Below are 27,863 nucleotides of genomic sequence, written 5' to 3'. Positions count from 1 at the left end.
CGTGAGGGCTAAATGTCGGACTCACCCTACCGCTAGTTTCTTCTGGCTTCTTCAGTCCACGGAGGACCTCAGACGCTGCCAAAGAGTCTTCTGGATTCCTTCTCGGTGCTCCGTACTTGGTGTCCAAGGAGAGTAAAACAAGCCGGCATTAGCAAATTGGAATTGCAGTTCACCCGAAGCGGCGTCTTCTGGCTATAGACGGTGAACGGCTGCCAGATCGATGTCTGGCTATCCAGAAGGAGCCATGGAGGGCTGAAGCCGGTCTAGGTGGAGCCCAGCCATGTAGAAGCAACTTTGACGGGCAGCAGGGATGCACACGGGGACTCGGAGGTAACTGCAGCCCGACTGACCGGGGAGAAACATTACATGAATGTCCAACGGAGGCAGATTTGAGTTTGATGATGGAGGCTGCTATGTCGGCGACTGGGAAGAGGGCCGGGCGCATGGCTACGGGGTGTGCACAGGCCCAGGCGCCCAGGGGGAGTACAGCGGGCGTTGGAGTCGCGGTTTTGAATCTCTGGGTGTCTACACGTGGCCCAGCGGAAATACCTACCAGGGTTTCTGGAGTCAAGGCAAGCGCAGTGGCCTGGGCACCGAGCAGAAGAGCAAGTGGAGTTATAAGGGGGAGTGGTGCCACGGGCTAAAAGGCCATCTCGGCATCTGGGAAAGCCACTCGGGAGTCGTCTACGAAGGCATGTGGCGTGAGGGTCTTCAGGATGGCTACGGGATGGAGACCTACGCGGATGGAGGTGAGCCAGGAGAACACGTCAAGAAGGGGTTGGGGGGTGGTCCGTTGTTTCTTCGTGGCCCGGTGGTCCCGATTTCATATTCCTCATCCGATTGTCTCTGTCCACCTGGCCCGTCACGTCGTGTCCCTGTCTGGTTAAGATGGATAAGATGCACCTTTGTTGTCATTTTTTTTTTAACTGTGGGGAACAGCGGCCCTCGTGAAAAATGAGATTCTGTTGCCTGCTCTCAAAATACACAGCACCCAAGTAGATATGCTACATCCGTGCGTTGGCATATACCTGCACCCTTACCTATAGATAACCTATAAATATTAATCACTGTCCATCTTGAATATGTAGCGGATGGAGAAAGCTTGAGAGTTCAGAAGGTTGATGTTATATGGAACACATCCGGACGTTCTGCTTTGGATATCGCAAAGCCCCCTGCCACAAGGTAACAAGGAAAACTGGTTGTGAAGGGATGTGTAGTGTCCCAGATAAACCTGTGGACCTTGCTCGAGCAACGCTTATGTGCTATGTCCTGGAGAGAAGTTCTCCACAAGTCTGTTGAGGGGCAGCTAGAGAAGACTTTAGTTCTTTCCATCTCTCCACACGCTTTTCGTAAACTGTTGCTTCATCTCTTCATCTAGATCAGGGGTAGGCAACCTCGGCTCTTTTATGACTTGTGGACTTCAACTCCCAGAATTCCTGAGCCAGCATGGCTCAGCTTGGAAACCTCTCCCTTTTCCCTCAGTGTGGCTGGCTCAGGAATTCTGGGAGTTGAAGTCCACAAGTCATAAAAGAGCCAAGTTTGCCTACCCCTGATCTAGATGTTCCTCAAGCGGACCATCTGATAGTGTTGGTAGTGATCGTGGTGGCGATGGTTGTGGTGGCAGTGGTTATGGCGTTGGTTGTGGCGGTGTGTGTGTGGTGGCGATGGTTATGGTGGCGATGGCTGTGGTGGTGATGGTTGTGGTGATCCTGGTGGCGATGGCTGTGATGGCAATGGTTGTGGCGATGGTTGTGATCGTGGTGGTAATGGTTGTAGTCGCAGTGGTTGTGGTTGTGGCGTGGCGGTGGTTATGGTTGTGGTGATTCTGGTGGCGATGGCTGTGGTGGCAATGGTTGTGACTGTGGAGGTTGTGGTTGTGGCAGTTGGAGTGGCAATGTTTGTGGTGATGGTGATTGTGGTGGCAATGGTTGTGATTGTGGTGGCGATGGTTGTGGTGGCAATGGTTGTGGCAATGGTTGTGATGGTTGTGGTGGCGATGGTTGTGGTTGTGATGGTTGTGGTGGCGATGGTTGTGGTTTTGGTGGTTGTGGTGGTGATGTGGTCCAATAAAGTTGGTCAGATTTCCTCATATACTTTCATACATCGTTGTTTCATTCTTTCATCTAGATGTTCCTCTAGAAGACTATCTGCCCCAAGATAATGGGTGGAGGAGGTGGTGATGATGATGATGGTGATGATGGTGGTGGTGGTGGTTCTTTCCACTTCTCTCTCACACCATTGCACACCATTGCTTCATTTCTTCATCTGGATGTTCTTCTAGAACACCATCTGTGTGTCCCAACATGATGGCAGTGGTGATGGAGAATAGAATAGAAATAGAAATAGAAATAATAGAAATAGAATAGAGTAGAGTAGACTAGACTAGACTAGACTAGAGTAGACTAGACTAGACCTTGGAGGTCTTCTAGTCCAACCCCATGCTCAGGCAGGAAACCCTATACCATTTCAGACAAATGGTTGTCTAATCTCTTCTTAAAAACATCCTGTGTTGGAGCACTCATAACTTCTGGTGGCCAGTCGTTCCACTAGTTAATTGTCAGGAAGTTTCTCCTTAGTTCTAGGTTGCTTCTCTCATTGGTTAGTTTCCATCCATTGTTTCTTGTCCTGCCTTCAGGTGCTTTGGAGAATAGCTTGACTGCCTCTTCTTTGGGGCAGCCCCTGAGATACTGGAACACTTCAATCATGTCACCCTAAGTCCTTTTTTTCATTCAACTCAGCATACCCAGTTCCAGCAACCGTTCTTCATAGGTTTCAGCCTCCGGTCCCCTAATCATCTTTGTTGCTCTTCTCTTCACTCTTTCTAGAGTCTCAACATCTTTTTTTAATATCGTGGTGGCCAAAACTGGATGCCGTATTCCATGGGTGGCCTTACCCAGGCCTTGTAAAGCGGTATTACCACCTCACCTGATCTCGATTCTATCCCTCTGTTAAGGCAGCCTATTTTGGACTCCTCTTGTCCAAGCGATGTTGAATGTCCTTCGCCTACCTTGGTTGACCTCTCCTTTTGCTCCTCTCTAGGTACTTACCAAGGCCAGTGGCAGTCCGGCAAGCGTCATGGATACGGAGTGCGCCAGAGTGTCCCATACCGACAAGCCGCCCTGGTGCGCTCCCCACACCGGACCTCTCTGGAGTCTCTCCACAGTGAGGCCGATCCTAACGTGCCTGTGGTTCCTCTCCCTCCTCCTCCGCTGCCTCCTCCGCCACTCCCTGGGGACAGCCCTGCCTCAGGATCCAGAGGCGGCTTTGTCTTAGCGTTCCCTGGAGATCCAGACTTCCCCAAGGGCACCAAGAAGAAAAGTGGAGGCTTCTTCCGGCGTTCCTTGCTCCTGAGCGGGCTACGAGTGCGGAGGGCCGAGTCGAAAGCCTCTCTGGGCAGCAAGCGGGGCTCTCTCAAGAGCGAGGCGGGGGTCAGTTCGGCAGGAAGCGAGGCCACCACCCTCAGCTACGCCGAGACCGAACCTCCTGAGCTGGCTTCAACTCTGACCATCGAAGGTTCTTCCACTGAGGTCTACGCGGGGGAATGGCGGGCCGACCGGCGCAGCGGCTACGGTGTCAGTCGCCGCTCCAACGGGCTGCGGTACGAGGGCGAGTGGTTGGGGAACCGGAGACACGGGTATGGGCGCACCACCTACCCCGACGGTTCCAAAGAAGAAGGGAAGTACAAGCTCAACCGGCTGGTGAGCGGGAAGGTGAAGAACCTCATCCCGCTTCGACGGAGCAAAGTCAAAGAGAAAGTGGACCGAGCCGTCGAGGTGGCCCGGAGAGCAGTCAGTATGGCTCGTCAGAAGCAAGAGTTAGCCATCGCCAGGTAAGCGGGGGAACGGGGTGGTGGGTGGTTGGGGACTGGACAGAGGATAGCACATTCCTACATCTTTTCCATTGATGGTTTCACTCAACGGTTGACATGGGAGAAGGTTGACTTGCCTTGAAAGAATCCTCAAATTGCGGCTGGACAATGACTGAATTGCTGAGATGTCCTCACTGACATCTGTGAACATCAGAAGATGTTCTTCTTCCACGGTCTGGACCAGGGGTGTCCAACCTTGGCAACATTAAGACTTGTGGACTTCAACTCCCAGAAATCCCCAGCCAGCATATTCATTGTGGCCCCGCTTACTCTCTTATAATCCCTTCCTCTTCAATCTCCCCGCTTTAAGGGATAGGAGAAAAAAAAAAACAGGCAAGGCTGGCTGGGAAATTCTGGAAGTTGAAGTCCACAAGTCTTAACGTTGCCAAGGTTGGACACCCTTGGTTCTACAACTAAAATGAGCTTTACGTGAGGGGCAGCATTTCTAACATTTTACCCCAAGGCTTTTGTGAGTTTTATTCCCAGCTTCTACCTCGGCCTAAGATCGGTTCGTTGGGAAACGCGTTCCTAGATTTATTCTGATTTTTTAAAAAACGTATTTTTTTTATAGAGAGGAGGCAGGATTGCAGTTGGTCAAGAGGAGAATTTCTTCCCTCACAGCAGGAGCCATTTTAAAAAGAGGCAGAATAACAATTCTCTTTCTGGTATTTTGAGTCCCACACAGACTTTAGCATGTAAAAATCCGTCACAATCAGGCGTCCCGGATGGAAAATTCGTTATAAAAATAATATCTGGCTGGTGGGAAGGGATTAAAAAGCTTGTTGTTGTTGTTTTTGTTGCTGCTGCTGCTGTTGTCGGGTGTGCATTAGGTGTATAGACTTTGGCTCCCGCCCTCAAAATAAAGGGAGATGAGATGAACTGAGGTAATTTTCTAAGGCTGTCTGTCCATCTTTTTTTCCCTCTCTTTTTTCCCCACCTGCATTTTCTTTAGTTTTTGTCCTTCTCCTGCTCTGCCTCTTTTTTCCTCATCTATCAAATCCCCTTTTTCCTTTTATTTCTATGTTTCTTTTTTAAAAAAAATATTCCCTTTTCTAGCCCTCTTCTAGCTGTTTTCTTTCACCTTTTCTTCCTGCTCCCTGCGCAGGCCTCTCTCTTTCTCTCCCTCTCTCTTTCTCTCTTTCTTCCTCTCTCTTTCTCCCTCTCTTCTTCTCCTTTTCTCTCTCTTTCTCCCTCTTTCTCCCTTGCTCTCTTCTTCCTCTCTTTCTTTCTCTTTCTCTCCTTTTCTCCCTCTTTCTTCCTCGCTCTCTTTCTCCCTCTGTTTCTTTCTCTTTCTCTCTCTCTCTCACCCTTTCTTGGTGTAAAGCTGTAGGTCAGCGTGTGTGTGTGTGTGTGTGTGTGTGTGTCTGTCTGTCTGTCTGTGTCTGTGTCTGTGTCTGTGTGGGTGCAGGCGCGCAGGCGCGTATTTGTGTGTGTGTGTGTGTGTAAAAAAGGCCGCTCTTGGTGTAGGCTGCCCAGTCTCCTAGGCAACAGGAGGACGGCCGAGGCGATTGGCTAACGGCTGCCATGGCAACAGCCGCAGCATCCTACGGGCATGGACCAGGGAGGGGAGGGGAGCGAGGGAGGGAGGGAGGCGGAGCCGTCCAGGGGGAGAAGAGACAGGAATGGGGCTGATCGAGAAATGTTGTCGTGTCACACACACATACACACACACACACACACAAATAGAAACACACACAAGGGTGGGGGAGAAGAGCTGAGAGGCATGGAAACAAGAGGAGCAGATAGTGAAGAGGAGGAGCTGTGTGCATAAACAGACCGGGATCAAGGTTGCGTGGGTGAAGGCAAACCAGGTGTTGTGTGGGTGGTATTTGTGTATAGTGGGGGGTGAATTGCAAGGAGGCAAGCACACTTTTGGGGCGGGGGGGGGGGTTGCATCCAAGCAGAGCTTACACACACACACACACACACACACACACCATTGCAGCAATAATTCCTTTTTCATTTCTTTCTTTTCGGGATCAAAGGCAATTTTGTAATCTGTCCGGGTTAAAATGGCAACTGGGCCTTTTTTTTTTCTTCAAAAGGCAACTGGACTTCCTCCGTTTTTCCTTGAAGAGCTTTCGCTTCTCATCCAAGAAGCTTCCTCCGTTCTGCCGGAATGGGGGAGGATGGAAGGATTTCTGCAGGTGACCCCCGCCCCTCCCCGCCTTGCAACAGTTCGTTTAGCGACCGTTCAAAGTGACGACAGCACCAGGGGGGAAAAAATGAGCGTTTTTCACACTCTGTGACCGTTGCGCCATCCCCCAGGGTCCTGTGATAAAAAGTCAGATGCTTGGCAATTGACTCGTATTTACGACGGTTGCAGGGGTCCTGCGATCACCTCGGGCAACCTTCTAACAAGCAAAACTCCACAGGGGAGCCAGATTCACGTTAACAGTCATGACGCTAACTGAACAATGGTGGGGATTCACTTAATGACTGTTACAAGAAAGGCCTTCGTAAAGTGGGGCAAAACTTGCTTAACACATGTCTCGCTGAGCATCAGAAAGTTTGGGCTTAATTGTGGTCGTAAGCTGAGGACTACCTGTATTCCTTTGCAGTCATCTGGTCGTTAGGACTCTCTCTGAGAATCGTTGAGGCCACCTGGAGATTTATCTGCGTGCCCTCTGGGTCATCTGAATCAGGGTGCAAATGGGTGTGGAACTTTTTTGGGAAAGTGCTGAAAGGGCCGCATTGTAAACAAGGAGAGAGGTGGTGTCGTATCCCTCCCCCTCTGTTGAGAGAGGACTGTTCGGTCTTAATGTAGGTGACCCCTCTTGCAAACCCCTCTCCTCCACACAGGTGTGTGTGTGTGTGTGTGTTACAACACCACCTCTCTCCTCTTTACCACACGGTCCTTTTCAGCAGTTCCAAGAAGGCTCCACACCCACTTGCCCTCTGATTCAGATGACCCTGAAGGCCCAGATAAACCTCCGAGTGGCCTCAACGATTCTCAGAGGGAGTACTAACGACCAGGTGACTGCAAAGGAGAATATAAATCCTTCTCTCCTCCGCCATTGGGTCCAAACGGAAGCAGCTTCTTGGACTACCTGTATTCCTTTGCAGTCATCTGGCCGTTAGGACTCTCTCTGAGAGTCGTTGAGGCCACCTGGAGGTTTATCTTTGTGCCCTCTGGGTCATCTGAATCAGGGCGCAAATGGGTGTGGAACTTTTTTTGAAGACTGCTGAAAGGGCCGCGTTGTGAACAAGGAGAGAGGTGGTGTCCTATTCCTCCCCCTCTGTTGAGAGAGGACTGTTCGGTCTTAACGTAGATGGCCGCTTTCGAACCCCTCTCTCAACGGGGCTGGTGGTGTCATAACAACGCCTCTCTCCTCTTTACAATGCGGTCCTTTCAGCAGTTCCAAGAAGGTGCCACGCTCATTTGCCCTCTTGATTCGGGTGATCCTGAGGGCAGAGATAAACCTCCAGTGGCTTCAAGAGTTCTCAGGGAGAGTACTAACCACCAGGTGAATGCAAAGGAATATAAATCCTTCCATCCTCCACCATTCGGTCAGAACCGAAGAAGCTTCTTGGACTGGCTGTATTCTTTTGCAGTCATCTGGTCCTTAATACTCCCTCGGGGAGTCGTTGAGGCCACCTGGAGGTTTATCTGTGTGCCCTCAGGGTCATCTGAATCAGGGCGCAAATGGGTGTGGAACTTTTTTTGGAGACTGCTGAAAGGGCCGCGTTGTGAACAGGAGATGACGTTAGAAACTGAAGAAGCTCCTTGGATGAGAAGCGAAAGCTCTTCAAGGATCATGTGATCAAAATTCAGGCACTCGGCAGCTGACTCATATTTACGACGGGTGCAGCATCTCGGGGTCACGTGATTCCCCCTTTTGCGACCTTCTGACAAGCAAAGTCAACGGGGGAAGCCAGATTTGCTTAACAGCCTTGTTGTTAACAACTGCGGCAAGAAAAGTGGCAAAATGGGGCAAAAAGGATGCAACGTTAAGCGAGTTTTCACTTAACAAATGTGTTGCTTAGCAACAGAAATGTTGGGCTCAGTTGTGGTCGTAAGTTGAGGACTCCTTGTTTAGTTCCACCATGGATGTTGTAGACGTACCTCAAATACTGAGCTAGACCCCCCCCCCCAAAACACAGTGTGTAGCAACTGAATATATTCTGCCCATTGCGATGACACTTCCGTCTTTTATTTTTGTGACGTCTTCACGACTGAAAGCTGTTTTTCTATATTGGTCTGATAGAAGAGTCACCCAGCGTTCAAAGACATTTGTTTGACAGGTTGTAAAAGGGGCCCCTTTTTCCTCACACGCCTCTTTAAACACTGACAGAACGGTCCTCGAATTATAACAGTTCGTTTAGCGACCGTTCAAAGTTACAGCGGCACCAGAAATAGGGACTTAACGGCCGTTTTCACACTTACGACCGTCACAGTGTCCTCATGGTCACGTGATCACAATTCAGGTGCTGGGCAGCTGACTCATACGACGATTGCAGCCTCCCGGGGTGACGTGATCCCCTTTTGCGACCTCCTGACAATCAAAAACCAACCAGATTCACTTAGCAAGCTGGTTACCAATTTAAACAGCTGCAGTGATTCCCTTAAAAAAACGTGGCAAGAAAAGTCGTTAAATGGGGCAAAACTCCCTTAACAAAGTTCTCATTTAACGACGTAAACGTTGGGCTCATTGGTGGCCGTAAGCCCAGGACCACCTGGATTCACCTAACAACCGTGTTTCAGACTTAAGAACTGCAGTAAAGTGGAGCAAAGCTCAGTTAACAAATGTCTCACTTAGCAACGATTTTGGCCTCAGTTGGGGTCGTAAGGTGAGGACTTACCTGTATGTAGTACGAAAAAGATGTTAGATACCCCGAGGTTAATCATCCACGCATCTCGCTCCTTCTTGTAAAGTTGGTGCTTCAAAGCTTGCAAAAAAAAGGGGGTGTGTGTGTGGAATAAACAGCATAGCAAGAAACTCCGGACCGCCCCCGATCTGCGTTAATTTCGCCGGGACCTGAAAACCTGGCTTTTTGATTTATCAGGCCTGGACTGAAGGGGTTTTAGCTTTTTAAATATTGTTTTAATTGTTGGGCCTAATTAATTTAATTTATTTTAATTTTATATTATCTTTTATATTGTATTTTATGCTGCCCTGTAAACCGCCCTGAGTCCTTCGGGAATAGGACGGTATAGAAATCTAATTAAATAAATAAATAAATAAATAAAAGCATGTAATGAAATAAAAAAGAAATTCACGTTGCTTAGAGAACCGATAATTAAAGCTGTAAGATGCTAAAACAGCTGGATCGGGTTCAAGAGAATGAGTTGGGGAAGGCTGAGGCACTGTCTTAAGAAAAACACGGTTTCCACATTTTATCACAGGCAGTCCTTGACTTACGATCACCACAAATCTGTCGCTAAGTGAGACCGTTGTTAAGTGAGTTTTGCCCCTTTTACGACCTTCCCTGCCACAGGGGTTTAAGCGAATCCCTGCGGTTGTGAAGTTAGTCACAGGGTCATGAAATGAATCCAGCTTGTCAGAAGGTCACAAAAGGGGAATGCCACGACCCCCCAGGGACACTGCGACCGTCCTAAATATGAGCCAGTTGCCAAGAGGCCGAATTTGGGTCACGTGAGGCTGCGACGGTCAGAAGTGTGTGAAACGGTACCCTTTTTTCAATGCCGTCGTAACTCTGAACGGTCATTAAATGAACTGTTGTAAATCGGGGACGGTCAACATTTTATGTTTTTGTTGATTAATTCAAATTATATGCTGCCCACTTCACTAGCCTGAGCGACTCGGTCTTGTTTTTAACAAAAATAAAAAATAAAAGAGACTTGATATATGTCTAGAATAAGCTTTTCTCCCATCCTGGGTAATCGATAAACAAGGAGGCAATTTTTAAAACGTTTTTGAGGGTGAGGGAAGGAATAAAGGAGAGCGGCAATGAGCAACTTATTTGTAGCGCCAAAATATGAGGATCACAAAGCCTTTCCTGGTGTGTATGTGTGTGTAAGAGACAGAGAGAGAGAAGATAGATAGATAGATAGATAGATAGATAGATAGATAGATAGATAGATAGATAGATAGATAGATAGATAGATAGATAGATAGATAGATAGATAGATAGATAGATAGATGATATAGAGAGAGATGATAGATAGAGAGAGAGAGAGAGACATGATAGATATGATATAAAGATGATAGAGAAGATAGATAGAGAAGATAGATATAGAGATGATAGATAGATAGATGATAGATAGATAGATAGATAGATAGATAGATAGATAGATGATAGATAGATAGATGATATAGAGAGAGATGATAGATAGATAGAGAGAGAGACATGATAGATATGATATAGAGAAAGATGATAGAGAAGATAGATAGAGAAGATAGATATAGAGATGATAGATAGATAGATGATAGATAGATAGATAGATAGATAGATAGATAGATGATATAGAGAGAGATGATAGAGAGATGAGAGAGAGAGAGAGAGACATGATAGATATGATATAGAGAAAGATGATAGAGAAGATAGATAGAGAAGATAGATATAGAGATGATAGATAGATAGATAGATAGATAGATGATATAGAGAGAGATGATAGAGAGATGATAGAGAGAGAGAGAGACATGATAGATATGATATAGAGAAAGATGATAGAGAAGATAGATAGAGATAGAGATGATAGATAGATGGAGAGACGAATTGGTTGTCTAAGGATTAAAGAAATTAAGACTTTATTTTGATGCATTAAGCTTTAAAATGGTCGCAAAAGGGGATCACGTGACCCCGGGACACTGCGACCGTCATAAATATGAGCCAGGTGCCAAGCGTCTGAATTTTGATCAAATGACCATCAGGATGCCGCAACGATCGTAAGTGTGCAAAACGGTTATAAGTCCCTTATTTTTTTTTAGTTGCCGTTGTAACTTTGAACCGTCACTAAATGAACTGTTGCAGATCGAGGACTAACCTGTACACTAGCCGGGAGCAATTCTGCAATTTACAATATCTCGAGATCAGCTAGTCCTTGACTTACAACTGTTTCACTTAGTGACCGTTCAAAATTACAATGTCACTGAAAAAGTCACTTAGAACCTTTTTTCCACACTTAGAACCGTTGCTTGGCAACTGACTCATATTTATGATGGTTGCCGTGTCCCAGGAGGCTCACGTGATCCCTTTTTGTGACCTTCGGACAAGCAAAGTTGATGGCAGAAGCCCGATTCATTTAACAACCATGTTCCTAACTTAACAATTGCAGTGATTCACTTAGCAACAGTGGCAGAAAAGGTCGTAAAATTGGGGGTGGCCCACTTAATAACTGCCTTGCTTAGCAACCGAAGTTCTGATTCCCAATTGTGGCCGCTAAGTTGAGGTCTTTGGCCAAAATTCAGTGCTGTGAGTCCCAGGGACCCATCTTAGAAAAAAAATGAACTGTCTTCCCTTGCCTTAAAAATATATAGGCCACAAAAAGGGGAGGCCATGTTGGCTGGGGAATTCTGGGAGTTGAAGTCCACATGTCTTAAAGATGCCCAGTTGACCTTTCTGTTCCCCTCCATCTCCACATTTCTGTGCTTCTGTGAATTAGCCTGGGTTCCCATGATCTGCTAAACTCAAAACACGATTAACAATGCGTTAATTCAGACATAATGCGGTATGGACATAACGTGGTAACCAATAAACCATCTTAAGTCTCATTAAGGTGGTAGAACAAGCTAAGATAACGGCCTGGTATTTCACCCAAAGTGACCCCAGCTTATTTTATTTTATTTTTTTGGCTTAATCTCTGGTTCCTAGAGTCCCACTTTGCATAATAAAAAGATTATGCAAAGTTTCTTAAGAAGGTTTGTTCTCCACAAACATTCCCTACATCTGTCTGTCAAACAGACCAAATGACCAATTCTTTTTTTTTCTTTTTTTCTTTTTTTTCTTTTATTTGTTTATTTGTGTATCAAGAAAACATTAAGTCCATAGCGATTTACATCACATTGCGAGGAGGAAATAAGGTTGTCCCGTTACATATAAGAAAGCAACCACCAAGAAAGGAAAAATTATTGCATATAACAAGTAATAAAGTTCAATTAATAGCTCTTTTTGACATCCAATTGTACCATTGACTCCAAGACAAATAATAATCTGTGTCCCCTCGTCCCCTTAACATCATAGTGAGCCGATCTGATTCCGCACAGTTCATTATTTTCTGAATTACTATTTGGTCAGGTGGGCTAACATCCATCTTCCAATATTGGGCCCACGCCAATCTTGCAGGCGTGGTTATATGTAAAAACAGGTACCACGCAGTTCTGTTTATATTTCGTGGTCTTATCCCCAATAAAAATACCTCAGGACACAATTGTATATGGTATCCCAACATCTCACTTAGCCATTTCTGAATATTCTTCCAGAAATTCATAGCCTCTCGACAGGTCCACCATTGGTGGAAATATGTGCCTTCTTTGACACCACATTTCCAACAAATTGGGGATGTTCCCGGAAACATTTTGGCGAGCCTGGCCGGCGCAAATGACCAATTCTTAAGAGGCCGAGATGTTTGGAAAAATAACCATCCAATTGAAAAAAATATATAGAAGTTGAGGAGGCAGGTCCTCAACTTACGACCACCATTGAGCCCAAAATGTATGTTGTTAAGTGAGACGTATGTTAAGTGAGTTTACCCCATTTTACAAACTTTCTTACTGCCGTTGTGAGGTGAATCACTGCAGTGGTTAAGTTAGCAACGGTCATAAGTCGCTTTTTTCAGTGCCGCTGCAACTTTGAACGGTCCCTAAACGAACCGTTGTAAGTGGAGGACTAGCTGAAATTAAATTACATGCAGATAGTCCTCAACGTATGACTCAACATTTCTGTGGCTAAGCAAAGCAGTGGTTAAGCGAGCCTTGCCTCTTTTTACGACCTTTTTTTTTTGGTCACACTTGTTAAGTGAATCATTGCGGCTGTTAAGCGAATCACACGGTTGCTAAGTGAATCCAGCTTTCCCCATTGACTTTCCTCGTGAGGGAAGCTTCCAACTGGGAATCATATGACCCAAAACAGGGCAACCGTCCTAAGTACCAACCAAGCGCCTGGATTTTGATCACATGACCATGGGCTTGCTGCAACGGTCATAAGTGTGGGACACACTCTTGTGACCGTTGTAACTTGAATGGTCACTAAAGAACGGTTATAAGTCAAGGACTACCCATATCTCAGCTTTTTGCCCAAAGCCACCAGGAATTCTAGTTTCCCAGGTGTCGCTGGAAACTCCTTATCAAAATCCTGTCGTCCAACGGATTGGGTTAAAAATGTTAAATAAACAAAAACATTTGACAAGACCAGCAAAATGGAATTATGGAACGTGGAAATATTTTTCCAAATTTTCCACTATTTAGGGTGCAGGGAGGAGGGTTCTCCATCCATTTATACCGGAATGAATGGCCAAGGTTGGAACAGATGCAGATTGTTAGAGTCGATCCCAAACTTGGTTGAACGGCGACTTTGGCTCCTGTTGTTTGCAACGAAATTGTGACTTGAATCCATAACGTGTTCTGAGAACTAAACAAAAGGCCTCAGGAGCTCGAGAATCTGAAGCTGAGGACCAGACTCAAAGCTTGAGGAGCAAAGGTTATGGAGGCAACGTTGGTTAGGAGGCTTCTACGGTAGCCAAGGTGGCCAGCATTGACCATCTTGGCGTGATTCTTTCAACATCATGGCGGGCCACCTTAGGAGAAGACTCTTTAAAAAGGACCTTGTTTCCCCGTTGACCCAAATTTTTCTCCACCTCAGAGCTGCAGATGCTCGTCTGAAGGCGGCCGCTGCCCTCGGGGCAGCCGAAAAGGCTGTGGAAGCTTCTCGGTTGGCCAAGATTTTGGCTCAAGAATTACAGCCCATTCTAGCTGATTCAGGTGAGGTGGTTGCATGATGATGAAGTCTTCTCTCCGGAAGTAAAGACGTTCTTACGTCCTTCAAAATTCAGCCCTGGAGAATGGGGGGTGGGGGTGGGTCATTTGGGGCAGGGGTGGGGGTGAAGATCCAAGGAATCAGTGGGTTTTCGGCGCAAGGTCCCATCTCCCGAAACATGACACGTAACTCTGCTCCCTTCTCAAAGGGTCCACCAGTCTCAACCCAATGGTACATTTCTGGGATCAATAATTTGTCTGAAATCTTACAGGATTTCCTGTTTGAGCAGGGGGTTGGACTAGAAGACCTTCAAGGTCCCTTCCAACTCTGTTATTCTGTTATTTCTCCTCCTCCTCCTCCTCCTCCTCCTCCTCCTCCTCCTTTTTAAGAAGAGACTGGACAACCATTTGTCTGAAATGGTATAGAGTTTCCTGCCTGAACAGGGGGTTGGACTAGAAGACCTCCACAGCCGCTTCCAGCTCCGTTATTCTGTTATAATGTGCCATGTATATTACATTAATGTTGCTGTAGAACAGTCTTTTTTCAACCTTGGTGACTTTAAGGTGTGCGCACTTCAACTCCCAGAATTCCCAAAGCTGGCGGGGGAATTCTGGGAGCTGAAGTCCACCCATCTGAAAGTGACTAAGGTTGAAAAAGACTGCTGTGGGAATCTCACTTAAAAGGGTGTTATAATAAATAAACCAGATCGCTCCTATTACATACCTTGCTCTGTTCTTTAAAATCCCAAGTGGACATGTAGCTGCAGGAGTACCTCGGTACTCAACTGCTTTGAAGCAGATCTGGTGCTCAACAAAGGTTGACGTGAAAATCTTGCCCTGGTATTCATCGTTTGTTTGGTACTCAACGCACACGCTAGAACGTTTGGGTGTCGTGACTCACTACATTTTTCCTTATGGGAAAAATTTATTTTTGTATTCATTGTTTTTGGTACTCACCGCACCTCCCAGAACCAATTAACAACGAGTACCGAGGTGCCACTGTACTTTTTTCCTGCAATCCAGAACAGGAGAGGGTGATATCAAAGCGATTTCCACCGACAATCTTTCTTGAACCCAGAACTTGTTTTTACACCTGTCCCTTCATTTTTTTAACTGCCAGTCCCTTCTCCTTCCCCAGAGCCGCGGGGCCGGTTAGATTCGGAAGGCACCGACACCGATTTCCACGAATACGACAGTCCTCATGTCTACGAGAACGGCATCACCCCTTCAGACGTTACCCCGGATCCGAGCTTACCGCCAAGTTACCCTCCCACTCCGCTGCAACCCTGGCGGGGGGATCCTCGGCGGACTTGGCCTCCCTTGGAGAACGGGGGTCCTCGCCAGCACTTCCCTGAGAGCTCGGATGTGGAGGAGGAGTGGGGTTCGCGGGGTAGTTTCCCGTCTCGGACACCACGGCTCGTTCCCAAAGGGTTGTGGGAAGGCGAGGAGGAACAGGGGCAGCTGAGCAGCTATGAAGCTGAGGAAGAAGATTACGAGAGGGTCCCTCAGCACCCTCAGCTGGGCAGCCCAGCTAGCGGCAGCTCGGGCAGCCTCCGAGAAGAGGAGGAAGAGGAGGAAGAAGTGAATGCTTCTAAGACTTATCCCGGGGAGAACGAGGACGATACGGCGCCCTTGGGAATTCCGGTTGATGCAGAACTGAAGAACAAGGAGCCGTGCAGGTCTTCTCTTCTGCTGGAGGGACCAGAGAGTCTACAAGCAGTCCAAAGGGGGAGACAGGTAAGACATTTTAAGGACACCTTAGACGGACATTAGAGCTGAGCTGAGTACGGTTTGGGATAGCATTGGCAAGTTTAAGCGTGTGACTCCATTTAGCCCTAGAGCACCATGCCCGATGCCCTAGATCTGAGCTAAATGTCCAAGACCGTCATCTTCAGAGCAGAAGACGGTGGTCTTCGACATCATCCAAGGAAAGGAAGAAGATCTAAGGATGCTGGAGGCAAAAGTGGCTGCAGCAGTGGCCAACAAAGTCAACATTGATCCACCATCATGAGATTCTGTGTTGATCATATATAGTGGTGGCCACCATATGGTGGTGACCACCCTCTTGGGTATTTTTTTTGACCTGTTTTTTTGACCATCAAGAAAGCAAAACCTTTGACCTGTTTTCAGGTTCTCTCCCATGCCCCATTCCCACGACAGGGAAACAGATCCAAGTAGATGGAAACTAGCCAAGCAGAGAAGCAACCTGGAATTAAGGAGAAATTTCTTAACAGTGAGAACAATCAACCAGTGGAACAACTTGTCTTCTGGAGTTGTGGGTGCTCCATCACTGGGGGCTTTTAAGAAGAGCTTGGACAACCATTTGTCTGGAATGCTATAGGCCAGTCTCCTGCTTGAGCAGAGGGTTGGACTAGAAGACCTCCAAGGTCCCTTCCAACTAGGTTCTTCTGCTAGGTGAGCTCTTGAATTTTCTGAGATGTAGCAAGCATTCTTGGGAGTTTGAGCCCTACATGGAAAGAGAGTTTGAGTTTAGGGAAATTCTGGTAAATATCTATTGTCATCTTAATATGTTGGGCTAACTCCAGTCCCTCCTGGCCAGGGATGATGGGCATTGAAGTCCCATCTCGGGAGAAGGCACAAAACACCGTCCACGCCAACTTGGCTTTTACATAAAATGGTTTCCGTGTTTTATACCTTTGGTGAAAGCTGAGATTGGAGGTAGCTTTTAATAAGTGAATCCTAAATACTGTGGGGAAACTGAACCTGTTGGATTTCTGCCTGTCAGATCAATGTTAAAAGCACAGGGAGTTTTGACTGGGCCCACAGAAGGTGCTTCAGTTAGTCAGTCGGGTTTACTGACTTGTGTCTCAGTGTTGTAAGGAATCAGCCAACGGCCGTTTATTCAGTAAACCACAATAACAAATCACAGCTTGTGGTGTGGTGTGGTTTATCCGCTGTTTAAAAGACAGCAAAATTATTTTTAATAGGTAATTATTAGAAATCATGCTTCATCACTTTGTGAAACCATAACCTGTTTTGCCGAGTGGTGGGTTTTGCATAGGCCTTATTGTAACTTGTAAACCATGGTTTGTGGCTTAGCATTACGGGTGAAACCTAACCACGGTATAGTGAGATGTGTAAATCGTGCTTTACGGCGCTAAGACGTTAAATGAGTTTTAAGCTTTCTTTCGCTCCTGAGGATCAGCAATTTTTGAGGCAAATTAAGGAGGTTGAGGGCGGGCATAAAAAAAAAATTCAAAATGGCCGCCACAACTACATCGACAATAATGGGTGAAGCTGGAACGTTCAAGTCCCAAAAGAGCTTTTTTTTTCTTTCCCCCAATGGCCACTGGACTTTCCTGGGTTTTTTTTCCTTGAAAACATTTCGCTTCTCTCCTAGAACTGAACTGAAGAAGCTTCTTGGAGGAGAAGCAAAACGTTTTCAAAGAAAAAACCCTAAGAAATCCAGTTGCCTTTGGGGAAAAAAAGCACCACAAATGGGGTGATTGAGAATCTCCACAGACAGGGGAAATTCAAGGCTTGCTCAGACTTTGGAAAGGTTTTTTCTTCTCCTTCTTCTTCTTATTTTTAAGACAAATAAGAAAACACAGTTCGTCCCCAACTTACGGCACTTCACTTAGTGACCGGTTGGAGTTACAGTGAAAAAAGGGACCGATGAGCGTTTTTCACAGGACCCGTTGCGGCCTCCCCATGATCACGTGATTTACATTCAGACGCTTAATAACCGACTCACATTTATGACACTTGTTGCGGCGTCCCGGGGTGTGTGTCACGTGAATCCCTTTTGCATCCGGATTCACTTAACAACCGCGTTAGTAATTTCACAACCGCCATGATTATTCACTTAACAAACTTAGTGAGGAAAGTGGTAAAACGGGGGAGGGGAACTCACTTCATAAATTTCTCACAGAGCGACATAAATTTTGGGCTCAATCGTGGTCGTAAATCGAGGACTCCCTGTATCTGCCATGCCACCCTCAGTCTGCTCAACGTAGTAATCCCTTTTCTGAGTTTGCCGGATCGACAGAGGTGGAAATTCACCAAATAATCCAGATTGATTTTACCATCCAGTTCAAAATTGTGCCTACCTTGCAGGCGTGGTTTTGTTTTTTTTTCCTAAACATGAGTGGAAACTACAGGTTGTCCTCAACTTACGAACCATTCGTATTCCTCGTTTTATGACAGCTCGCTGAGTGACCGTTCAAATGGCACTGAAAAATGTGACGTCGGACCGTTTTTCGCAGTTACGGCCTTTGCAGCATGCCCGGGATCACGTGATCAAAATTCAAGACGCTTGGCAACCGATTCGTACTTGTGATGGTCGCAGCGTCCTGGGGGGTGTTGTCACGTGATCCCCCTTTTGCGACCTTCCGACAAGCAAAGTCAATGGGGAAGCCGGATTCGCTTAGCGACCGAGTTACTTGCAGTCGTGAGTCGAGGAATGACCTGTACTCATAAAGTTATGAGGGCCCCCCCCTGAAAAAAGTGACTTGTGACACGGTCGCACTCACAACCAGGACAGAGCCCCCGCGTGGTGCAATTGTGATTTGCCCACTTGGCCACACACTTGTTTAACAACAGGGTCAGCCACATCCTCTGGGGCCAAGTCCTCGCCCGTTATGACCTTCCCAGCCGGCTTCCGACAAGCCGAATCAATATGGGAGCGGGCAGGGAATGCCGCGGAGGGCGACCACGTGGCGTCCCGCTTCACGAACGGTGAATTTTTCCATTCCCGTTGCGGTCGTTAAGCTGAGGACTTCCCATAAGCAGCCCGTTTTCGGCTGAACCGCAATCGGGATTGGTCGGGGAAAAAAGCTGTAGGTTTTGCAACCCCGCCCCCCCCCAGCCAGCCATCATTGCCAGAAGCATCTCCACACCCCCACCCAAGAGAATATAGACACCCCCTCCACTCCGCTAACACAATCCCCGCAGCCTGAAGCATCTCACGCCAGTTTTTGTGCGATGCACACAGTTTGTTGCCATCTGCAACAACTCCCAACAAAATTGTCTGCTTTTCCCATAGGGCGCCCACCCACCTGCTCTCCCTGCATTCTGGACTAACACCCCCCCCCCTCCCACGGCTTTACACAACCGGGGAGGGGAGAACCCCCAAACCCTTTTTCTAAACCACCCCCAATTCTCTCATAAGACAAACCGCCCCCCCCCAAGTTGGATTTGCAAGTATATCCCTGCCTGGTGGCAAACAAACCACGGCTTGTCCCTCTTCCTGGAACGGTGGTATCTCAGTCCCCCCACCCCCGTAAAACACCCCTTTACTACTACCAACCCCCCCCGGGGGGGTCTTTTCACAATGCCTGCCCTTCCTCCTTTCTCCCTCCTCCCTCTTTCCCCCCCCCAAACCCACATGTTTTATTTTCTTTTTTTTAATGTATTTTAATCCCCCCCCCCCCGCTTCCTTCTGCTGCTGGAATACAGCTGGGAATAGGAAGCAGGCAGGAGGGAGGGAGGGAGAGAGGGAGGGGGGGTTGGGAAGAAACCAAACCCCCAGCATCCACAGGGGATTGGCTAGCCGCCTTCCTCCCGTTGCTAAGCAACCGCATCGTGTGTCTCTCTCTCTCCAGCAACAGCATCCTCGTTGGTCCCGCCTCCTTCACTGCAGCATTGGGCCGGCTCTGCCAGTTGGTCGGTCAACAGAACCGCAGTGGGGGGTGCTGGGAAGGGCTGGCGGCGGGGGGGGGGGGGGCTGGAGAACTGCAGGTCATCAATAATCCAGCAGTTCTGCTTTCGAGGGGGGGCGGGGACCCACAGTCGGAATCGTGGGAGAGCATCGGGATCAGCGTAGGCTAGGCCACAAATCATATCCAGGCGCTCGCTTGGCAGATGTGCCAAGGACAGCATTATCCCCGGGCTGTGGCTGCCAAGTGCCACATGGGCACCGAGTAGACCTGGGCATTTACGGGGGGGGGGGAGGAAATGTCTCTTCCTCCTCCTCCTCCTCCTCGCCTCTGTATCCCATATATTATCCATCCGCCCGCCCCGTCGGCTGTGACCGCACGTAGCAAGACAGAATGCTGGCTCAGGCAGAATTTTCCCCACTGTTGGGACAATAGTACAGCCTGCACACTTGAAAAGTACAGGAGTAGCACGCTCTGCAAGGTGGCGGTGGGTGGGGGGAGGTCCTCCTCCTCCTCCTCCCCCCTTTTTAAGAAGGGATTGGAGAACCATTTGTCTTGAGCAGGGAGTTGAACTGGAAGACCTCCAGGGTCCCTCCTAACTCTGTTGTTCTGTTCGTCTTCCTCCTCCTCCTCCTCCTCCTTTTAAAGAAGAGATTGGAGTACCATTTGCCTGAAATGGTACAGGGTCTCCTGCTTTACAGGGGGTTGGTCTAGAAGACCTCCAAGGTCCCTTCCAACTCTTGTTATTCCTCCTCTTTTTAAAGAAGAGATTGGGCAACCATTTGCCTGAAATGGTACAGGGTCTCCGGCTTGAGCAGGGGGATGGACTAGAAGACCACCAAGGTCCCTTCACACCTCTGTTTTCCTGTTCCTTCTCCACCTCACCTCTGCCTCCTTCCTTCCTTCCTTCCTTCCTTCCTTCCTTCCTTCCTTCCTTCCTTCCTTCCTTCCTTCCTTCCTTCGAATCATCCAGTAATTCAGGCAAAGCAAAAGAGCGTTTGTTAAGGGGAGGATGAAGCCTTTTTATAGGGTAAAGAAACAAATGATGCACACGTTCACACAGGTCTAGGTCAGTAAGGAAATGATCAAACCATAACATGCAGGCATGGCTTGTGAAATTTGAACACTTGATTCTGAAAAAGCTCCAGTGTTGGAGCGCCCACAACTTCTGGTGGCAAGTTGTTCCACTGGTTAATAGTTCTCACTGTCAAGAAATTTCTCCTTAATTCCAGGTTGCTTCTTTCTTTCTTTCTTTCTTTCTTTCTTTCTTTCTTTCTTTCTTTCTTTCTTTCTTTCTTTCTTTCTTTCTTTCTTTCTTTCTTTCTTTCTTCCTTCCTTCCTTCCTTCCTTCCTTCCTTCCTTCCTTCCTTCCTTCTTATCTTTTTTCTTTTTCTCTTCTTTCTTTCTTCATCCTCTTTCTTCATCCTCTTTCTTTCCTTTCTTTCCTTCCTTCCTTCTTTCTTTCTTTCTTTTCTTTCTTCATCCTCTTTCTTTTTTCTCTTTCCTTCCTTCCTTCCTTCCTTCCTTCCTTCCTTCCTTCCTTCCTTCCTTCCTTCCTTTCTTTCTTTCTTTCTTTCTTTCTTTCTTTCTTTCTTTCTTTCTCTTTCTTCTTTCTTTCTTATCTTTTTTCTTTTTCTCTTCTTTCTTTCTTTCTTTCTTTCTTTCTTTCTTTCTTTCTTTCTTTCTTATCTTTTTTCTTTTTCTCTTCTTTCTTTCTTTCTTTCTTTCTTTCTTTCTTTCTCTTTCTTCTTTCTTTCTTATCTTTTTTCTTTTTCTCTTCTTTCTTTCTTTCTTTCTTTCTTTCTTTCTTTCTTTCTTTCTTATCTTTTTTCTTTTTCTCTTCTTTCTTTCTTTCTTTCTTTCTTTCTTTCTCTTTCTTCTTTCTTTCTTATCTATTTTCTTTTTCTTTTCTTTCTTTCTTTCTTTCTTTCTTTTTCTTCTTTCTTTCTTATCTTTTTTCTTTTTCTCTTCTTCCTTCCTTCCTTTCTTTCTTCCTTTCTTTCTTTCTTTCTTTCTTTCTTTCTTTCTTTCTCTTTCTTCTTTCTTTCTTATCTTTTTTCTTTTTCTCTTCTTTCTTTCTTTCTTTCTTTCTTTCTTTCTTTCTTTCTTTCTTATCTTTTTTCTTTTTCTCTTCTTTCTTTCTTTCTTTCTTTCTTTCTTTCTCTTTCTTCTTTCTTTCTTATCTATTTTCTTTTTCTCTTCTTTCTTTCTTTCTTTCTTTCTTTCTTTCTTTCTTTCTTTCTTTCTTTCTTTCTTTCTTTTTCTTCTTTCTTTCTTTCTTATCTTTTTTCTCTTTCTTTCTTTCTTTCTTTCTTTCTTTCTTTCTTTCTTTCTCTTTCTTTCTTTCTTTCTTTCTTTCTTTCTTTCTTTCTTTCTTTCTTTCGTTGGAAAAGAGCTGGAAGGGGTCTTGGAGGTCTTCTACTCCAACCCCCTGCTCAAGCAGGAGACCCTTCCCCCAAGGGACAGACTTATGGGTTACATGACCCTTTTCCTGCCTAGGTTTGCATCTTTCGTAAAAGGTGGAGGTCTATTTGAGGATTTGCAAAACAGCTCCCTATTGAAAAGATCCTTGGTGGAGCAAAAAGAGCCTTGGTGGAGCAGTGGGCTAATGCCTCCTTAAGTAACACCAGCTGCCTGCAATTAGTGCAGGTTCGCATCCCACCAGGCTCAAGGTTGACTCAGCCTTCCATCCTTCCGAGGTAGGTAAAATGAGGACCCAGATTGTTGGGGGCAATTAAGCTGACTTTGTAATAATGCCGCTTGGGGTGTGTGTGAAAGCCCTAATAAGCAGGCATATACATAGAATGAAGGCTATTGCTAAGCACATTGGTTTGTGCTTAAATTGTAAGCCGCCCTGAGTCTTCGGAGAAGGGCGGGATATAAATGTAATAAAAATAAAAATAAAATAAATATTACAAGGTTGCTGAAGAAGCAACGGATAGCAATAGAAAAGGCCTTGGCTAGAAAAACAGGTTTTCTTAAAGTGGAAAGAGAGGCTGGCATGTTAAAAGTACTTATACAGCTTGACCTCGACGTTATGACCACAACGGAGCCCAAAGTTTCCGTGGCTAAGTGAGACGGTTGTTAAATGAGTCAGTTGCCCACTGCCTGAATTTTGATCACATGACCCCGGGGGTGGGGGCACGCTGCAGCGGTCCTGTGCTTGAAAAACAGTCATAAATCGCTTTTTTCCAAGCGGCCGTAACTCCGAACAGTCATCAAACGGACATGGAGGACTATCTGTGTCATTTTTTAAAATGTTAAATAAGGAATTTGAGGCAACCCCCTTTTCATAGGGTGTGTGTGTGGGGGTGTGTGTGGGGGTGTGTGTGGGGGTGTGTGGGGGTCTTCTCAAACATGATAGATTAAGAGAATCAAGGCAACAGCCCAGTTACAGCATCTTTCCCCCCAATGGGTGCCTGGCCAGAGAGGCTGGTGGGGCTGGTGGGGTTTGGTTCGAGATACTTCCAGGACCCCCAGTTTGAGAATGGGGTGGGTGGGAAGGAAATGGCTGAGATCCAAATCTGAGATCCAAATCTCGGTTCTGAGATGGAGCCGTTTGGTAGAAATCCAAGGACATCGAGAAAGACGATTAAGGAGCCGGAGGCGAAAAGATACAAAGAACCAGGGCTTTTTTTCTCATAGAACGCTCAGAACGGAGTTCCGGCACCTTTTTGGGATGGAACCTTGCAGGGTAGGCAAGGCGGGTTGTATGACATGTGTGAGTTCCGGCACCTTTTTCTTTTACAAAAAAAGCACTGCAAAGAACGGTTGCTGGAATTGGGTTTGGCCAGTCTAGAGAAAAGAAGGACTTTGGCCGGGGGGGGGGGGGGAGGAAGCACATGATAGCAGAAATCCAGTATTTGAAGGCTCATCAAGGAGAGAAGCAACCTGGAACGGAGGAGAAACTTCCTAACAGTCAGGACAATTAACCAGTGGAACTCCTTGCCTCCAGAAGTGGCGAATGCTCCAACACTGGAAGTTTTTTAAGAAGAGATTGCACGGGCCATTTGTCAGAAAGGGCACAGGGTCTTCTGCTTGAGCCAAGGGGGTTGGACTAGATGACCTCCGAGGTCCCTTCCAATTTTGTTACTTCTGTTATTCCTCCTCTTTTTAAAGAAGATAATGGGCAGCCACTGGTCTGAAATGGCATAGGTCGGATCCGCTGCCTGAGCAAGGGGGTTGGACTAGAAGACCTCCAAGGTCCCTTCCAACTGTTATTCCTCCTCCTCCTCCTCCTCCTCCTCCTTTTTAAGAAGAGACTGGACAACAACCCCTTGTCTGGAATGGCATGGGGTCTCCTGCCTCAGCAGGGGGTTGGACTAGAAGACCTCCAAGGTCCCTTCCGACGCTGTTATTCCGGCATTATTCGAGCCTCCTGGGCCGTTACAGCTTCTACATCTAATTTCCATCCCTCCCGGCTCCAACCTAATTCTGATTATATATTTTTTTCCTTCTCTTTTCTTGCAGGGGTCTCACTGGCTGGTCGTGGCGGCTGTCCTGTTAGTGGACGTGAGTCTGGCTTACCTGTTCTCTCTCCTCCTGGCTTGAGATGGGGTGATGGAGGCAGGAGCGCCCCTTTGACCCCCATTTCCTCCTCCTCCTCCTCCTCCTCCTCCTCTCCCCGCCCCCAAAGAAGTTTGATAACAAACTCTGATCTCTGCCTCTCTTCTCCCACCCACCCCCCAACCGCTTCCCCCCCACCCCACCTACGTCTTTTTTCACATGTCTTTACTCACCCCAGCTGGGACTCCCTCTGGCTGCCTCTTAACTATAAACTTTCTAGATCGTTTACATATAAAGGGCTTCTCTTTCTACTGGCGATTTTCATTGAGTTCCTTCCTCTATGCTCCTGCCCCCCCCCAAAATAACGAGCATCTCCTTTTTTCCTGCTTTATTCATGTGTGTGTGTCTGTGTGTGTGTATGTATGTATGTGTGTATATATATATATATATATATATATATATATATATATATATACATATATATATATATATATATACATATATATATATATATATATACATATATATATATATATACATATATATATATACATATATATATATACATATATATATATATATACATATATATATATATATATATACATATATATATATATATATATATATATATATATATATATATATATATATATATATATATATATATATATATATATATATATATATATATATATATATATATATATATATATATATATATATTTCATTCTTGGAACTGTTGGCCACCGAATGGTTCAATTCACTTTAAAAAAAAAAGGCACCGGAGTTAAAAAAAAAAAAATTGAGCCAAAGTCATAGGAGAATTCCCTCCCCCCCCACCCCCCACGGAGAATTAAATATTAAAATGGTTGGATTAAAGCGGGGGGTCTTCCACCTGGGCCCTTTGATGACTTGTGGACTTCCACTCCCAGAATTCCACAGCCAGGCGTCCCTGGCTGAGGAATTCTGTGAGTTAAAGCCCACAAGCAGGCAGTACTCTTCAAACTGGGCCCTTTGATGACTTGTGGACCTCAACTCCCAGAATTCCTCAGGCAGGCACGCTGGCTGTGAAATTCTGGGAGTTGAAGTCCACAAGTCTTGAAAGGGCCAAGTTTGAAGACCCCTGGATTAGAAAGAACCTCCAAATTTGGTGGCCGGTCTGATTGTTACGAAGTTACACACACACACACACACACACACACACACACACACACACACTTCCCGCAAATCAAAGTTGTCGGATTGGGATTCTTCCCTCCGGCCTTAGGAATGCAGGCAGTCCTTGACTTACGACCAGGATCAGCGTTTCCGCGGCTAAGCAAGGCGTTTTTTTAATAAGGGAGCCGTGCCTAATTTTTACGACCGTCTGTGCTGCGGTCGTTCAGTGAATCACACGGTCCTTAAGTGAATCCAGCTTTTCCCCTCCCATTGACGTTCCATGTCGGAAGCCGGCTGGGAAGGTGGCAAATGGTAAACTGGTGATCCCGGGACGCTGCCACCGTCATATAAATGCATGCTTGGTGGCGAAGCGCCCGAATTTGGTTCGGGTGAACTTTGGGACGGTCGTAAGTACGAGGACCCGGTCCCAAGTCACGTTTTTCAGCGGCCTTGTAACTTTCAGCGGCCTTGTTCACGTGACCTAGGTAGGGGATGATCGTTTAGTGTGTGCAGGACCGGTCATGAGTAATTTTTGTCAGCAGCCTTTCAACGGTCGCTAAACAAGCGGTCATTAAGTCGAGGCCTACTGTGCAGGCACGGAGATGGTTCCCCTGTTCACACACAAAAAGGTGGGTTACTTTTTTTCCCGCCTTCCACTTTCTCTGAATAATAAACACCCGTAGGTCTTTAGAGAAAATTGGAGGAAAATGTGTTGGTGCCGACAACGATTTGGTTCCGCTCTCTTTATTTCCTTCCATAATCTTTAATTCTCCGCCTTTATTTATTTAATTCATTTTTAAAGCACCCTTTCCCTCTCTCTGCTTGCTTCCTTTTCCTGGAGGACCTTCTTTTCAAAAAAGAAAAAAGGAAAAAAAACCCGACAAGGGGAACAAATGAACAAACCAGATACACACACACACACAAAGAAGAAACGCCAAGCCACCATCGCCACACACCCGTTTTCGTTACGCTTTTATAAACCTTTTTCTCGCAGCGTTTGAATACTTTACAAAAACAAACAAATGACAACAAAAAAAAACTTATAAACTTAAAACGAGAGGGTGAACAGGAGATTCCTGATGCCGGGGGGGGGGTGGGTTTGGGGGCGGGGGGGGGCAGAAAAAAAAAAAAGACTTTGGGGAACCGGGAATTGCGCCAGATTCCCACAAAGGGGAAATTCGAGGTGCGTGGGGAAGAAAAAAAAAAGGTGTCGCTGGTGCCTCTCTTTGGGGGAAATGGAAAGATAGGTCGATAGGTTAAAACTTAAAATTAAAATTAAAAAAAAGAAGGATGCTTGGTGTCCACCTTCGTGGCCACTATTGTGTATGTGTTCCCTTCACCTGGATACATAACACCTGGTCCTGGGGAGAATCTTTTTTTTTTGAGGAATTAACAACTCCAGCTTTGATTCCTTGAGGATGGCGACAACTGGCAAAATACGAGAGAGAGAGAGAGAGAGAGAGAGAGAGAAAATGGCAAACTCCGAGAATGAAGCACTTTAACCGGTGTTGCGTTTCCCCACACACACACACACACCCGCAAGCAACTTTACAGGCGAAGGAAGCGACAAAACTTCCCTTTGCCAGGGGCTGGAAGGAGGTTGATATTTTTAAGGGATGGGTGGGTGGGGGTCCCAGGAAAGATAAATTTGCCTTCTAGAGGGTAAGTGTTGACCCCCCTGTGGGGGAACAACAACAAAAGAAAACACACACACAAAAAAACAAACCCACAACCCCGAATCCAAGAAGCCGTGCCTTTTGGAGAGATAAATGTGCAATAGCAAACAGCCTGGAACAGCCGGATGCGAAACAGAAGGAAACAAAAAAAAAAAATTAAAAAAAATCTGGATTTTATTTTATTTCCCCACACCCCCCCACACCCCCAGGCTGTGTCATGTGCAATACAGAACTGCCTTTGGGATATAGCGAGGAGAGGAATGTTTTTAAAGGGCAAATGTTGTAAAAATAAATAAATTTTTTAAAAAAATGAGGGCTTCTGAGGGGCTGGGGGGCCGAGCGGCCCCCTTCCCTCATTTTGTTTGGTGGGTGCGTGGGAACGATTGAGGCGCGTCGCAAAACGAGGACTGCTGACGCTGAGGCTGTGCTGAAGGTCTAGGATGGTTTAGGATGGTGTCCCTTCCCCCCACCCCACCCCACCCCCAGGAATCTCTTTTTCGACCCTTTCTTGGAATTTTTGCATGAGGTTGTGACTGACCCTTTGCTGCGTGCCGTGTATACCGAGAATGTCTGTATAGCCAAGAAAAATAATAATAATAATAATAATAAAAAACAGGAAAAAAAAATAATACGAAATAATCCTATGAATAATCACGAATAACCCATCTGTACGATTTTTTCTACTGCCTGTTCTCCCCCTTCTTCTTCTTCTTCCCTCTCCCTCTCCCTTTCTTTCTTTCTTTCTTTCTTTCTTTCTTTCTTTCTTTCTTTCTTTCTTTCTTTCTTTCTTTCTCCGTTTGCCTTTTCGACTGGATATTTCTAATTTCGTGTCTTTGGGATTGAGAAAAAAAAATTAAATAAGTCTTGCAGGAAAAAAAATAATTTAATAAAATATATTCATTAAAAAAGAACGACCGTGATCCTGGAGGCTGAGTTTTTTTTTCTTGGGGGGGGGGGGGGAGGGAAAAAAAAATCTGCGTCGGGAGGGGATTCCGATTAACGACGGAAGGGAGTGTGGACAAAAAGTCATTTTTAAGGGGAGCGGAGCTGTGTGTTTGTGCGTTTGATTTTGTGTCTGTGTGATTGTGAGTTTGCAGAGGCCTACAATCAGGAACAATCTCTCTTGGGCTGCAAGCTATGATCAGCCCTTCTGCATGAA

At 46.2% G+C, this 27,863-nt stretch overlaps 1 protein-coding gene across 4 annotated transcripts; it reads left to right on the top strand.

Moving 5' to 3' along the window:
• On the top strand, window positions 1-27,624 carry LOC308676537 (junctophilin-4-like). 4 transcript variants are annotated; one of them, XM_081342380.1, is made up of 6 exons: window positions 1-749; window positions 3,040-3,829; window positions 13,631-13,749; window positions 14,882-15,480; window positions 23,832-23,873; window positions 25,870-27,624. In XM_081342380.1, the coding sequence occupies exons 1-6, from the start codon at window positions 371-373 to the stop codon at window positions 26,005-26,007; spliced, it is 2,067 nt and encodes a 688-aa protein (XP_081198506.1). In that variant the 5' UTR covers window positions 1-370; the 3' UTR covers window positions 26,008-27,624. The 4 variants fall into 4 exon arrangements, with proteins under 4 accessions (XP_081198506.1, XP_081198507.1, XP_081198509.1 ...); XM_081342382.1 differs by lacking the exon at window positions 1-749 and adding an exon at window positions 1,087-1,182; XM_081342381.1 differs by lacking the exon at window positions 25,870-27,624 and having other exon boundaries at window positions 23,832-24,178.
• The last annotated feature ends 239 nt before the right edge of the window (window positions 27,625-27,863 follow it).

This window comes from Vipera berus (assembly GCF_964194415.1).
Source record: "Vipera berus genome assembly, chromosome: W".
Classification (NCBI taxonomy): Eukaryota; Metazoa; Chordata; class Lepidosauria; order Squamata; family Viperidae; genus Vipera; species Vipera berus.
Note: the sequence above shows the minus strand (reverse complement) of the source record. Positions and strands in the feature narration are given on the sequence as shown.

Bases quoted from the DNA above. Each gene is read 5' to 3' on its own strand.
- LOC308676537 (XM_081342380.1), top strand. From the start codon at position 371: ATGTCCAACGGAGGCAGATTTGAGTTTGATGATGGAGGCTGCTATGTC. The intron at 3,830-13,630 runs GTAAGCGGGGGA...TCTCCACCTCAG, and splicing joins CAAGAGTTAGCCATCGCCAG to AGCTGCAGATGCTCGTCTGA. The intron at 13,750-14,881 runs GTGAGGTGGTTG...CTCCTTCCCCAG, and splicing joins GCCCATTCTAGCTGATTCAG to AGCCGCGGGGCCGGTTAGAT.